A 15,183-nucleotide genomic window follows, 5' to 3' on the forward strand; every position below is an offset into this window, starting at 1 on the left:
TGGCAAGGCGGGGATATGGTGCCTGGCACCCAGCTCCATCCCTGCTCGCAAGGGGCTGAGAGTACCGACCACAGTGGGAGCCCCCTTCTACCAGAGAAGCAGAATGAGAAAGACCCTTCCAGAACAGACTGGAAGGCAGTGTTATAAACTGAGGCAGGGGGACACTCACGCATGCTCCTGCTCGGGGTCCGGATGGGCTTGTCAGAAGAGCGGAAAGACGACGAAGCTGCTTGCACACAAAGCACAGAGGTAAGCTGAGAACAGTGGGTGAGGCCTGGTCCCATCCCTGGGGGCCCCTTCTGCAGGGTAATCAGGGGGCACCCGGCCCACAGTCTGGATGGAGCGGCCTTGCTCTGAGGCCCTGGGACAGCGTGGCCCTTTGCTCCTGTTACCTGTGATGGTGGGAGCCGGCGTGCAGGGGAAGCCCCCATTGGACTGCTCAGGCTCTCCCAGGTCGAAGGGTTCCCGGGCCTTGGGCTTGTATTCCCGCTTGGGGCGTGAAGAGGCTTCCCGCATCCTGACAGCGAAGGGACAGGTGTGAGCAGCCACAGGGGCTGGTCCTCAGCTCGCCCTGAGCCCGCTGTGTCAAGGCCAGGGAACCCCCTCAGCTGTTTATACTGCTGCCACGTGGGCGGAGGAGCGCTGGGGAGGCTATGAGGGGGACACAGCACACAGGGGAATCCCAGGGAACCCCCAGACCGGCTCCCCAGACTTGGCCGTTTCTCAGGTTGCCAATCAGCTGGGTCTTACTGAACCCTGAAGCACCCTCAGTCCCAGCAGGGAACCATTTTTCCACCCGAGCGCCTGCAGAACAGCAGAGGTGGAGGAGTCCCTGGGGTCAGCCCTGGGTAAGCCCACCTCCCTCAGGCTGCCTACGGTCCTCAGGTCACTCCAGCTCACTCCTTCGGAGACCAGAACAAGCCCAAGGAGGTCCTGCTCCCTCCTGGGACCCCCCACTCCCACCCTCCCAGCTCAGAGTGTTTGTGAAAAGCGAGCTCCCAGGCTGTGGGTCGTGCTCCCAGCAGGGCTAGGCTGTCGGGGGGAGGTGCACGGGGCATCACGGGCCAGCGCAGGAATCTGCAGTAGCCACTCTAGGTTTGCAGGGACCCCAAGGCCACTAGGCTTTTCCCGGCTAGCACAGAGGGGGCAGGGGCTCACCTCCGCTTGAGCTTGTTGGCCAGCTCGTCCAGGATCTGCACGGCCTGCCGGTGGTAGTCCAGCTGGGCGTCCACCAGGGCGGAGAGCTGGCTCACCTGCTCAATCTGCAAGCGACCAGCCAACAATGAAGAGGGGCCGCTCTCTGACCCCCATCTGCAGGCCACCTCCTGCAGGGAGCCATCCCAGACTGTTTCAGGCACAGGGGCCCGGATGACCCTCGAGCTGTAGCAGGACAAGGGTGAACGGCCCGAAAAAGAGACCCCAAAGCCTCAGGGGTTCCCCCACTCTGGTCCGCATTCCCCCTTCATGCTCTGAACAGCACGGAGGCCTGGAAAGCTGGCACCCTCACTGGGCTTGTTTCAGGGCCCCCCCAGGGTGGTCCCCGTGCCATGGACGCACGTCGGTCTCCAGGAGGTTGTGCATGCTGGTCTCGGCCACCTCCTTGGACTCCTCGAACTTCTCCAGGGCCTGGCGCAGCTCCTCGTCGGGGATCCTGCCCTGCCGCTTCTTCTTGTAGTCGAAGTCCAGGCGGCGGCCCTCCAGCTTCTTCAGGTGGTGCTGAGGGCGGGGACGAGGGTCACACGGGCAGCTGGCGCCCGGACCCCAGGCGGGCCGCCCCCGGGCCAGGATGGGAGGGAGCCCTGAGGGCTGTCCTGGGGGCAGGCAGGGACAGGCCGTCACACCGTACCTGGATCTCCTTCAGGTCTTTGTCGCACAGGTTCTGGAGGGGGTCAATGAAGTTCTGCTTGACCTCTATGTCCAGGGAGTCCTTCACCTCAGCCAGGCACTTCATGGACTCCCCCGCATCTAGCAAGGCGTCACCTGCGGAAGAGGCCAAGACACCTCCAACTACCAATACGCCCCCCTACCCCAAAGCCAAAACCATGGACCAGAATTCACAGAAAGGTACCCTAAAGTCTGAATCTGAGCTGCAGTGGCTGAGGGCTCGCAATGACAGGTGACAAACTATCCGCCCTCCCACGCTCTGAGGAGCCAGGTTTGCCCTGAACCAGCTGTGGGGTGGGGGGGGTCTTCCCTCAGCCTTTGCTGGGCTCCTCCTCACACCATGGGGGGCATAGAGGGACCCTCACCCAGGGACTAGCCAACACTAGAAGAGATTCTGGAGCTCTGGAGGGAAGTGCCCTGCTCGCCAGTGTGGGGAGGCTCTGGGCCCCTGGGCCCCTGGGCCTCTCAGCCTGGCCGCCTCCCGCCTCCCTGCTGAGGCCCGGCCTTCTTGCCGCCCTCACCGAAGTTGGACTCGCCGCCGAGCTCCTTCCCATGGCGGATCATGCACTCGCCCAGCAGGCCTTCTGACTGCGGGTAGCCGGGGTTCTTCACCTGCCCTCGGATCTTGGAAACGGTGTTGAGCATCGTCAGCTTGGCCCGCGAGGCTGGAATGTAATGGGAGGGGGCACACGGGTGGTTTCTCCAGGACTTGCCACGCCTGCGCTCAGCCAGCACTGCCAGCTGCCCCTCTCTGCCCTGGGTCCGCGTGTCCCCCCAAGGACCATTGATTTCCACTCCAAAGAGCTCTCTTGGCCCAAGACACCTCAGGTGCCATTCGTGCTGACAACCAGGCTATGAGGAGAACCCCCAAACAGACTTGCCCTCCTCTGCTCTCGTGGCCACAAAGGATCATGGGCAGCGGGCAGGAGAGGTGACCGGCTTCTTAGGACCCCCCCAGGGTTGCCTCATCCTGGAGCATGGCCCTGACCGAGACCCTCCCCTCCTTGGCCTGGAGAGTAGCACCCCACAAGTGGTGGTGAGCAGGTACAGGCACCCCGCACATGGGTCTCTGCTGGGGTGGGGGTGGGAGTGTGCTTGTGCCTCTGCTCACTCAGCTCTGTCCCTGGCACATGTCTCGAATGGACACGCCTGGGTTTGCTGCCTGTCCTATGTCCATCACCTCCCACTATGAGAACCAGCATTTGGACTTTCCTCTGTCTCATCCTAGGAGACCACCTCATGCTCCAAACGCAAGTGTGTGGCCTGGGCTGGACATACTAGGGATGGGAACCCAATTAAATTGGTTCAATTAATCAGTTGGGGTGGGGAGAAGATGCTCTTTTCTGCTGGGACTGTTGGCTTTAAGGAGATTTAAGGCTCGAATGACATAAGGAATGAAAGCTATCAGATGAAACAGAAAGGAAACACCTGACCCTTTAGACCCCTGGATCCAACCATGCCTGAAACCCGCCTACCCCTGGGCATTTCAGTTCTGTGAGTCTTTCCATGGCCTCTTCTTGCTCTGAAAGATTCCCGACTGACAGAGCCCTGAGGAGGCAGGGGCAGACCCCTCGCAGCTGACACCCTTACCTGGGTTGGGCTGCAGGTATTCAATGGTTCTGGCCAGGACTTCCGCCACGGCCTTGCTGGTAACATCCACCTTCTGTAAAGAGAGTTTGTGGGGTTTCAAAACCACCTGGACAGCTCTTGCCCTGCTCCCCGGCTCCTGCCTACCTCACGGCCCACTGCTCGGGACTGCCTGCCCCTCAGGGCTGGGGGAGCCCTGCTACCTGTTTAGTCCATCCTCATAAGCCTCCCCAGCCCCCAGCGGTCAGAGCTGGGCCCCAGGGAGGGCTGGGAGAACAGGGCCAGGACAGTCAGGCACCACCTCTCCCATTACCTTTTCCATCTCTTTGAAGTCATCATCAAGCTTGGTCCCTTCAGCCCCTCCGACCTTCTCACTGACCAGCTGTGGGGGGGGGGGGGGACAGAGCAAGAGAAAAGAGTCTGAGTCTCAGGAGAGGAAGCCGCAAGAGCCTTCCAAGCATGTCTGCTGCTGGTGGGAGAACACTGGGTCAGGATATGCTTGATGGCTTCCCAGGGATGCTGAACTTGGCCACTGACAGCAAGATGGGTGGCTGAGCAAGGCCCTGGCTCCAAATCCACACCCCCCTTCAACCAGGGCAGGGGCACATTCTGCTGGAAGTCCTCCATGCCCAGCCTGCCAGGCTGTGCCAATGGCTCCAGAGCACCTGAGAGTGCCCCCAACCAGGCAGGGCCATGTACACCATGCAGACCAACCACAGCTGAGTGAAGGCCCCTCCTGGGGCTGAGGTGCCCACACCCTGTGGCAGTGCCACAGTTCAGCTATAGGTGTGGTGACGAGGGTCACCGATCCTCTTCACTCAGGGAATCGCACGCTTCCCACTCCCCATCGAATTCCTGCCTCTCAGAAGCAAGCTCAGGGATCACTGGGTATGGCACTTCCCCCCATATGCAGAGGCGCCTGAGAGGCAAGCACGTCTGCAGTCCTGTGGTTGAGAGAACGTGGGAGCTGCTGTGTTTGACAAGAGCCAAGGGAGAGGGAACGACCTGCCCCACACAGGCCAACTGTCATGGTTCCTGGAAGTCACTTCTCATGCATATGCATTTGCACACACACACATCTGAACAGCACTCTGGCACGTTTTTCATGTTTAATCACACGCATACACGCATGCACACACACACGTCCTGATGGCCGGGCAGCAGTCTCTGCCCACCCATAAGGACCCCTCCTGGGGCTCCTGAGGACGCCCGGTGGCAACCAGCTTGGAGGGGTGCTCAGACCACTGGTGCACAGGACGGGTCCACTGCCCTCTGTGTGGTCTTGGGCAATTGGCTTTACTGGGCCTCAACTTTTCCCTCTGTAGAATGGGGCAACAGGTATGCACAAAGGGGCACACCTGGTAAGCACTGGCTATCCGTGCTGCCCATGCCTCTGACCACTGTTACTTTCCCTGCGCGTCTTGTCCCTCCAAGGGGACTGAGAAGTCCAGGGCAGGCCTAGACTGTCTTTATCTGCTGTGCCCCCCACCAGGGTCAAGAGGGAACCAGACAGTGTGTCCCTGAAAGTCAGTGATTCTCAACTTGGCCACACCCCAGGTGGGGACTGGGTACAGGTGAGAGGAGTGGAGGGACTGCCGTGGGGGGACAGGAAGGAAGTGGGGCTGGTGCAGGCACCAGCCAGGGACCGTGACCACCTGGAGCTGCTTGGCCATGCTCTGCTGTGCACCGTCCTCTAGGGGGTCTCAGAAGAGAGGCAGGGGCTGCCCTCCAGTATCTGCTAAGGACTTCGTAAGCAAAGACCTTGGATTCCCCTAAGCATTTTGGGGGGGGGGGGTTCCACTTTATTTCATGGGACAGTTTCATTTCTTTTGATTATGGTAAAACAGGATGTTCTCAAATTCGGTGGTTGCCAAAGAGGGAAGTGACTGAGCCGCCTGACGTGAGACTCTCTTCTGGTGAAAGGGAAGAGCAGCTGAAGCGCCAGTGCTCAAAACCACACCTTCCGGGCCGAGGGCACTGGGGCCAGGCAGCCTGCTTGGCGTGAGGCAGTGCCGGGAGCCGCTCCCCCAGGGAAGAGCCCCTTCCTCTGAGGGCAGAGGCTCAGGCAGGCCCTGCAGCCTTTTCCAGGCCCCACAGGAGTGTCACCTCCCTGTCTCCCCTGGAACCCGGGACTCCGCTCCAGATTTACCGGGCCGTCCTTGCACTCGGGCACTGGGGGGCCTTGAAGGAACCACTGGGCTCCTACCAGGGTTCCCACCCCACCCCTGCCTGGGAACTCTGGGCTCAAGTCCCATAGGAGGTGGCTGATCGTCCCCCCACATCCCTTCTCTCCAAGGCTGTTTTGCAACAGGAAGAAACAGATGGAAAGACGACAAGAGCTCAAAAGGAAACGGGAAAACCAAAGAAGCCACATATGAATCCAGCAAGGAAGGGACACAGTGGAGTGTGGGGCGCAGACTGTGGCCCAGTGGAGAGGGAACCCGAGTGGTATACGGGCAGAGCTGGGAACCATGTGTGGGTTACAAGGCAGCACCTTTGAGTGGAAGGAGCCGGCTTTCCTAGGGGCTGTGGAGGGGATAGTGGCCAACCCTGGATGCTCAGGGTCGGGACACTCGCTGTCTGGATGGAGGGGTCATGGGGCTGGGGGTACCCTGTCTATGAGGGGGGCCACCACCCCGACACTTCAGTCCTGCTCAGGTTTGTACGCGTCTGTGGGGCCGACAAGAGTGGCAGATGTTGCTGTGGAAATAACATGTCTACTGTGGAGTCTAGTCTGCACCCCAAATAACAGGCCGCCCCCCACATCCCCTCGCTGGGTGCTCCCTACATCCTGATTGTGTTCCCACACCAGGAGGAGGAAACTGAGGCACAGTGCCTGGTGGGGCCCAGCATGCTGTGGACTGAAGCCCCCTCTTCCTCTCACATCTAATGAACAGGCAGGGACCCCACGAGCTCACGGTGTGGATGGAAAGCCCCCCGCTGGCTGCAGCACCGCCGGGGGGCTGGCAGGGGAGAAGGGTGACTGCTGCCCAATCTCCCGCAGGGCTGTGACCTTGGTGGTGTGTGGAAAACAATGTCTCTTGGGCCCCGCCTGGCTGGGTCACAGCCTGAGGCAATAGCAGTAAGCCCCACAATGGCTGCTGCTGTGAAAGCCACACTGGTGCCAACACAGGGCCCAGCCCGAGCTGGAAGGTCCCCTGACGTGTCCCAGTTCAGGTACAACCAAGGGTGATAAGTCAATGTGGGAGAGGCCACCACAGTCCAACATGCAGTGGCCTCTTGCCTGCGGGGCGCTTCTTGGGCCTGTGAGGCTGGCTCTTGGTCTCACATCCCAACCCCAGCCCTGGCTCTGTGCTCTCCGGTGCCCATGGCCTGGCGCTGCCTGCACGGCATATTTCACTTTCCACCTGGAACTCCGTCTGTTTCGTCTGTCTAGCACTGATGTGAGCCCGTGAAGAGAGGCCATGCCTGCCTGGTTGGTGGCTGCATTCTTCCTACGCTGGCACAGCATGGGCCTTGGGCAGCACTCGTGGCTGTGTGCTCCACGGAGGGCCTGGAGCAGGGTGTGTTCCGGTGGGCAGGGTGAGGGGAGCTGGCCAGGTGATGCCGAGGGCTGCTCTGTGACACCTCTGGGTACCCACCTGCCTGTGTCTGTCTCTATTTAAACGGCTTTACCGAGGCATGGCTGGCCTAGCACACGACCCACCCACCATGAGCGCACACTTTGATGAGTTTCAGTGACAGCACCTCAATTCGGGGTCAGAGCCGCACCTCCAGGGCTGCAGGAAGTTCCCTCGGGCCATCCACCAGCCATCCTGCCCCCATCCCAGGCAACCCGGGTTCTGCCGTCTCTCACTCTAGAGGCACCTTTCCTGGAACTGGCATAGATGGACTCACACCATGCTAGTATTTTTAACCTTTGGGAATAGGGTGCCCTGCCCTCAGCCCAGGCTGCAGAGCGGGGTGCACAGCTCCGTGTTCCCCCGAGTTCAAATTGCGGCCTTGACTACAGAGGTGGTTACTGCCAGTGAGGGAGTAAAAGAAGCCCCCCCAGTCCTGTTCATGTGCCCCCATTCTGGGCCCACTCAGGCTACTCTCCTGGGAACCCCCAGACCCCATCCATCCTGGACTCTGCATGGTCCTACTTATGACATGCCCACAAGGGACTGCAACGGGCTGACCTATTCAGGCCGATCTCAGGGTTTTGAATTGTCTGACGACAGCTGTGACCGGGCACCGGGGAAGTGAAAAGGCCTGGAACGGAGAGGGGCTTCCTCCCACAGCACCTGTGATTTCTGTCCTCATGTGCTGGCCTGCGGGCACTAACAGTAAAGACTAGTCCGAGAAGGGAGCTGTTCTTTCAAAGGCTGGCGTTCTTCAGCACTCTAGACCTCTGCCTCTCTTTGGAGAGGAGCAAGGACTCTGACAGGCAGGAGAGAAAGAGAATGTTCCCTGGGACAGTGCACAAAAGGCGCTGAAAAGGTGCTGTGTGCCAAGGGATGGCAGGGCAGCCACTGGAGGAGCGAAGCAGGAAACAAAGGCAGGAGAAGCTTTCACCCAGAGATGCTGGACAATGGCTGCCCCTCACAGGGCAGGCACATCTGCAGCAGCCGCTTGATGGCAGTTGGAGGACCAATTTGAACCCTGCCAAGTGGGATGGCGGTGCCAACCACAGGCCTCGTAATTGAATCATCTCAGCAGAGAAACCGGATCAATATGACACGGAAAATAAACAGGCCAATCTGCAGGCTCTGTGACCCAAATAGACAATTTGCTCTGATGAATTAAGAGTTTCGGAAGAAAAAAAAGGAGGCGGCGGGAGGAGGGGAGATAAACGGCTGCGTGGAGCCTCGTTGTCTAGGATGGGTGCTCCACGTTTCTTGCTCAACGTCCTCGCACCACGTGCAGCCATCATGCTCTGGGTGGCCACGTGTAGCGCTCGATGACCAGATAACAGCCGGGCCTCCTGTCCTCTCCTGGCACGGGCCAGGGTCTGGGGGCAGCCTCCCCACCTGCCCTCTGCCTGGCTGACTTCTCCCTGCCTGTCTGGGAGTGCACTAGGGTGACACTTCCCACCAGGGCTAAGGAGCAGCCCGCTCCTCAGCGTTAAGGGCCCAGCCCAGGACCAGGCACAGAGAAGCGGGTCGTGGGCACTGGCTGGAGAGCCAGAGCCATCAGCATGGAGACAGAGGAGGGTTCAGGCCTTGAGGGTTCAGGCCCAGCCACCTATCTCTGTGCCCTGAAGGAGCCACCGTCAAGGTCTGGGTCAGTGGCTGGCCCTCCTGGCTGAGGCGCTGGGACGCTCGGCTCTCAGGCGTGAGCACTCTGGCTCCATCTAGCAACCCCTGTCGGGACGGGAGTCAGAGGCAGCACTAGCCGACTGCCATGTAATGGGATGAATCGTGTCTGGAGCGGGAGGGGTATGTAAGACCCGGGAGACGGGCCTGGCCTTGAGGAGCGCCCTCTAGTGAGGGAGACGAGAATGTCAGAAGTGATGGCAACACAGAGGAGAATGTGATGAGAGCCGCAGGGAGGTGTAAACATGCCAACATGGCAGCGGGATGCTCTCCTGGCTGGATGAGCGGCACAGCCCAAAACCCCCCCTGCACCTCAAAGGAAGGGCAGGGTCCCAACAGGCAGAGCCGGGTGTTTTGGGTGAGACAGGTTCAGGGGCACAAAGGCCGCCACGTACCAGGACCGTGTAGGCACGTTCCTGCATGAGGTCAATTGTCACATCTGCTTGACATCAATGCAGGGACTGGTGCACCCATTTACAGATGAGCAAACCGAGGGATGAGTCAGGAGAACTTAAAGCCCGGGGAGCTGAAAGTGGAGGCGCTTTGCCCAGGCCTGCCAGGCTGGCTGGTCCATCCCGTGCGGCACCCGGTACTGGAGGACTGGTCAGTGATGGGATGGGGTGAAGCCGGGGGGCCTGCGCAGGCCTGGCCCGAAGGGCGTGGGCTTCCGAGGGCCGTGGGGAGGCGTCCTGTGTACAGAGTGCTTGGACATGGGCAGCCCAAGAGGGACTGTGATGGCCCTGGGCAGGGCTGAGAAATTCCTGAGCTGGGATGAAGGCAAGGGGATGGGAAGGGAGGGAAGGAGCACCCTTTGCCTCTAAATCCAACTGCAACTCCCCTCCCTGCTGGCCTAACATCTGGAGAGATGTGTGCCAAACACCTCAAATCAACCCCTCTGGTTTCCATTATGGTCTCCTGTCTCGTGACTCAGCCCACGACACGGGCAGAGCCCCAGCTGGTTTGCTGCCTGGGCGACACATGAAGCTGCTGGCCTTCTCAACCTCCTTGCTCTGCTTGAGTTCCTGGGCCCCCAACTTGGAGATGCTGGCAGAGACAGGAGAGGGTGCATTCTTTGGCTAACAAGACTCTCTTTCTGGAAAGCTGGGCCAAGTGTGCTTCTGGGGAGGTAACGTGTGCAGTGCACTGGCTGCTCTCAACGTGTCTGTCCCTGCCCAGAAAACCTTCGGTGGCCCCCAGTGTTGCCAGGATACACAGGATGATTTCCAAAGCCTGGGCCCTTGTGAGTGGCCCGATTATGAAATGCTTGCTGACAGGGGCGGTGCTGATTCCAGGCAGCGCAGAGCTCCCACATGGCTCTGAGTGAAGGCCACAGGGCATGGGGCTGGGCAGTGACCCATAGGGGCCAGGGAGAGGTGCCACCGAAGCAGAGGCCACAGAAACATCATTTGTACCCAAATGAACCTTCATACCCCGACTGGGAGGAACCAGAGGATAGAAATCAACCCCTTAAGCCAAGGAGATGGTGAGCATAAGACTGAGTCTCTGGCAGCCAGGAAGAGACCTCGTCCATCACAGGTCCTTTGTAAATACTTGCGAACTGACTGAAAGAGTAAGTCATCAGCCTTTTGTTAACCCCACGGAGGGAGGAGTTCTGACACATCAGAGCTTCCTTCAGCATCCTGAGAACTCGGAAATATCCCTGGATTTGCTGGTACCCTTCATTTCCTCTCCACATGGTGATCAAACCTAAGTGTTGTTTTAAGCAGCAGCTTTGTGAACGGGAATGGTGGACATGATCAACCAGGGAAAAGCTTTTAAAGTTACTTTTCATGTGGAAATTCCAAACTGGGCACCAGATCAGGCCCCAAGGGGCAGAAACGGGCCCCGAGACACACCTCCGGGCCACTGTGTCACGCGTCCGTTGGAAACTGAGTTCTGGCAGCAGCAGGAGTGACTTTTGAAGCTCAAGGTGTTCTCTCAGCAGAAGGGAAGGTTGCTCGGGCCTGGGGCTGGTGGATCAGAAACCAGTTCAGAACCCTCGGGTCCCCCAGACTGCAGGGACAAGCCAGCTGTGGCGTCTCCCAGCCAGGGGGGCAGGCTGGCTGTTACTAGGGAAGGGAGCCTGGCACAGGGGCCTTGGTCAGACCTGGCCTCTTGCAGTCTAGGTAGTTTTCTGCGCCCAGCAGTGCCAGCTATTTAAGACACATCTTAGGGTGGCTTCAGCCCCACAGCCTCCCAACACACATGCATCGCAGGGCTGCCTGGCTCCCAGCTCCGTCAGCTAGAGAGCGGGACTCCTGGCCAGCACGAGATGATAAACGCTTTGCTCTCTGGAAGGCAGTGAGCTGACTGACAGGTGAAGCCTCAGCTGCCACTTCCCAGCCTGGTATATGCTGTTAAAATGAGGGGGGAACCCATACGCAAAAGAAAAAATCTTCTGTTAGTCACCTATCTGGCTTAATTCAACAGTCTGAGCTGGACACGGTACCGACACTGGGGGCAAAGTGGGAACTGGCCATTGGAAAGAACTGACTTTAGAGGAAGTGGCGACGACAGATGGGAAACAATCACAAAGTGACTGTCAAGACCGAATGGCAAGCCGGATGACAAAGCTCCTTGAGATATAACTGGGGTGCACCCGAGGCCTTGTCTTAAAGCCCCAGCCTCCTTTTGCAGGTGTCAGTACCCAAAGCCAGAGGTTCCTCCAGGACTGACACTCAGAGAGAGCTGCCCCTTCAGCTCTGGACTGAAAAGAATTTTTCTTCGCTGACATCAGTCACCAGACCTCCACGAGTGCCTGGCTTGCTCCTCATGCTGCTGTCACAGTGCTTTCCTGATGAGCCTCTGGAATCCTTCAGGAGGGAACTGTGAGCCCCCAAAAGCCCCCCTCCCCCAGCTTGGACTCATATCACTTTTCTCCCCAGGAGCCCTGGGCAGCCTCCCCGCTGGTCTCCCCTCCCAGGCCCTGTCCTAGCATCCTGTCCAGAACCCTCAGCACAGTGGGGCCTGTCACCCTCTCCAGGCACCTGCCCCATCTTTGCTCCTCAGCCTCTGGACTGCTCCCCCTCTTCCCACCACTTCTGTTCTGGCCTAATTCCTGCTTTGGCGTCACTTCCTGTTAGAGCCCCACCCTTCAGAGTGCTTTTGAGTTCTAACGGCACCCCACGTATCATCCCATGTTTGTCCCCAGTAGCTGAGGGCAAGCTCCTGGGGCACAGAGACCCTATGTACTGGTTTCTGCTGTCACCCAGCATATCACCTGGCATAGCACGTGGGTGGAGGAGATACCACCTGACTGATTAGTTGGGCCCACGCTCTACGCCCAAATCACCCTGAAGGCCAACTCTCACTGGCCCCGCTGCCCCCCACAAAAGGCTGCCCTGGACAGGGTGGGTCGGAGGGGAGTGGGGGCTGTGCCCAGGGCCCTCCCAGAGGAGCGGCTAACAAAACACAGGTGCAGGGGCCCAGGAGGACCTGAAGGCTGGAGGGCTCTGTGACCAGGGGCACCAAGGAAGAGGGCAGGCCTGGGCGGACACGGGTAGCTGCAAGGGGCTGTGACCTCAACCCTGTTGGAGGAAGGCACCTCCCTCCCTCCCCCCCCCCCCCCCCCCGGTGACTCAGCAGTCCCTGGAGGTTGGGTGACAAGGGACCCACCTGGCCTGGCCTGGCCTGACCACCACGTGGATGGCAGGCGGAGAGGGCGGGCTGAGTGTTGGCCTGTGTGGGGCGGCAGAGTTTTCCCTCACAGCCAGTCTGCACAGAGGCCTGGCCCCGCCACACTGCAGCGGGCAGTGGCCTGGGGTCAGGACACCAGGACTCCGAGTCCTGGCTCCTCGGGGACCCTCCCAACTTCCTCATCTATGAACCAGAGCACTGGTCCAGCTTCAACTCTAATGATCGGCAGTCCTGGGATTTCCATTAAGAAGCCATAAAGTTTCCCCAAAAGAAAGCAGAAGCACTTAACAAAAACCGTTCCCCACCGTCTGTCACTCATGGTTAACCAGTTCCCTGGTTAATCTCAGAGTCCATAGGGGAGGAAGGGGCCCCACGGGTGCTGGGAGGGCTCCACATTCTGTCGGCTGAGGAAAGCGGCTTCTACAGCACTTACGGCTTGTAGTGGGGGCAGGCCTGCTGGAGCTGAGAAGGAATCACATAATTTGTATTTTTTAATGCTTCTATGAGATACAGCTGATACTACATAGCTCCTTGGGTTTGCTGCCTTGCTGGCCCTTTGTCATCCTTGAAAACCCCAAGGGGAAGGGACAGAGCCAGCTGAGATCTCTAGTGCCCACCTGGCCCAGCCACAGCCTCTGGGCAAGTGCCTCCACTTTATAAATGGGACAACTAAGGCCCCAGGAAGTGACGTGCCTTGCCCAAGGTCAGGCAGTATAGTGTGTGTGTTTGTGTGTATGTGTGTGACACCAGGAGGAATAACTGGGTCCCCAAAGTCTTATATCACCCACTCTGGATGCTGCCCCTGCACCTCTGATCTGTTTCCTCATTTTCAGGGACTGCCCAGGCCTGTCAGGATGCTGGGAGGACGAGGGAGCTGACTAATAACGAGCAGGAGTCTGCTGGAGACAGAGGCTCAGGACTGGGTCCCGCCTGGCCAGGAGAATCTCCCAGGCCCCTGGGAGCAGGTCCGATGCAAGCCAGCACCCCTGGCTGTGCCGAGGGGTTTTACCCCTGACTGAGATGCCAGCCATCCACTGAGGCTCACCTCCTAGGAACAAGTCGCACCGGGATCTCTTGCCAGATAAAAAATACCTGGATATACATCAGCCTCCTACATTTTAGTTTCTAATCTTGGGGACGGGGCAGGAAGGTTGCCATGTCACACAACTGGGAAAATCACGTTCAGACAAAAACTTATAAAAAGAAACACCCAACCCACAAACAAATGAAGCGATATATCCCCCGGGGCCTGCCTGGCAGGGCAGTGCCAGCTCTGTACCACTAACAGCGAGCTGGGCTCCCCATGCGGAACTGCTGGCCACCAGCCTCCAGTCCAGCTGGCAGAGCGTGATTCTGCTACACTCACGTGCAGAAATGATAAGGTGTTTTTGCAAACTCATCTGCTGTCAATGATGCAAAAGACCTTCAGGAAGGGCTGGGAAATAGGGCCTGGAAATCCTGTCAGGCACAGAGCTGCCAGGCCCCTGGAAAGCCCCGAGCAACCTCTGCATCAAACACTGTAACCACAGCCTACTGTGCAGGAGGCTGGAGGTACCCAGCACAAGTCTCAGTGAGGGGCCGCAGGAACCCCAATGATGACAAGCGAGGATGAACTGACCGACCTAAAAGCCCAGAGTCCCTGCCTTCTGGAACACAGATACCTTCTCCCTGTCTTGAAGATCGTTTCCATGTTTAAAGGCCTAATTAACAAGAAGCTCCCTCTTCCAGGAACCCCCCGATTCTCCATCACCCACCTCCGTATCCAGGCAGGAGTAACCTGGCTGCCTCTCCCATCACACCACTGGCACCTCCTCTCAAGCCCCTGCCTCCCTTGGACATCACCCGGGACCAGGCTGTCTTCTGTTCTGCAAGGCACCCACCTCACCCCTACCTCGTCACGGCCCTCCTCCCACTGAACTGAGAGCTCGAGGTGAGCGGCCTGTCACTGCCGTAAGCACGCTCAGAACGGCATCTGAGACCAGGAAGCGCTGGGTGGATCTGCCCTCACAGTGGTCTGCCTCATCCTAGCACCCCACGGGGGCTGGGCTAGGAGGGCAGGGGACTCGGGAGCAGGCTGGATGACAGCGTCTCCTCCCCTATTTTCCTTTATGCTGGTTGCTTATGGGAAGTTCAAGTTAGGCTGGTATTCTGGCCAGAGGCTGCCAGGCTAGTTCTCCACTCTCTGCCCAAGGTCTGCCCACAGCTGCCTCCTACCCCAGAGAGCAAACGTTCAGGAAAATTTGCAAAGACAAAAAATCTGAGCAAGCCAGGCCCAGGCTGGCTCGCATCCAGAGGACCCTGCTCCCAGAGTAGGCTGGTTTCCTATCAACAAGAACTTCCCTGAAAGCGACGGGGTCTGTGGTTTGGGGGGACAGGACACAGGAAAGGAAGGCAGAAAGGCAAACAGGCTTTGAAAGCCAAACAGAAATGGCCCCAAACACGCCAGCTAGAATGGAGAGGGATGCTGTTAGTCCCCCGCGGATCACTGGGGAGGGCAGAGTGTGCCCTGGAGCTCCTCCAGGAGACACCCCCAGGCAGAAGCTCTGAGTAAGCACTGAGGAATGTATCCTCACCTGGCTCCACTGTTCACCTGTCACACCAAGGTGGTGACAACAGGCTCAGCTGACAGGTGACTCCTGGCCATGGCGGCTCAGAGTCACCCACACCAGTTTTTTTCAGGTCACGATCCTGGGACAGCTCCTGGCACCAAGGGTTAGCGGACCCACAGACCCAGCCGTTGGTTAGTGATTGGACGGCGAGCTGGGGCCACATGTTAGATGCAGGCATCCTGCCATCCTGCACAGCTGTACTGTCACCC

At 58.9% G+C, this 15,183-nt stretch overlaps 1 protein-coding gene across 2 annotated transcripts in view; it reads right to left on the bottom strand.

Moving 5' to 3' along the window:
* SH3GL1 (SH3 domain containing GRB2 like 1, endophilin A2) overlaps positions 1–15,183 on the bottom strand; it is a 34,890-nt gene that overhangs the window by 1,649 nt on the left and 18,058 nt on the right. For both annotated transcript variants that reach the window (XM_019744044.3, XM_074337613.2), the window contains 8 exons: positions 3,785–3,853; positions 3,475–3,547; positions 2,406–2,549; positions 1,847–1,980; positions 1,558–1,716; positions 1,159–1,262; positions 393–517; positions 170–226 (listed from right to left, as the gene is read on the bottom strand). In XM_019744044.3, the coding sequence (XP_019599603.1) occupies positions 170–226; positions 393–517; positions 1,159–1,262; positions 1,558–1,716; positions 1,847–1,980; positions 2,406–2,549; positions 3,475–3,547; positions 3,785–3,853 (865 nt within the window). The remainder of the gene's footprint in view (positions 1–169; positions 227–392; positions 518–1,158; positions 1,263–1,557; positions 1,717–1,846; positions 1,981–2,405; positions 2,550–3,474; positions 3,548–3,784; positions 3,854–15,183) is intronic.

Source organism: Rhinolophus sinicus, chromosome 15 (genome assembly GCF_057876585.1).
Source record: "Rhinolophus sinicus isolate RSI-liver-muscle chromosome 15, RSI-T2T, whole genome shotgun sequence".
In the NCBI taxonomy this organism is placed as follows: domain Eukaryota; kingdom Metazoa; phylum Chordata; class Mammalia; order Chiroptera; family Rhinolophidae; genus Rhinolophus; species Rhinolophus sinicus.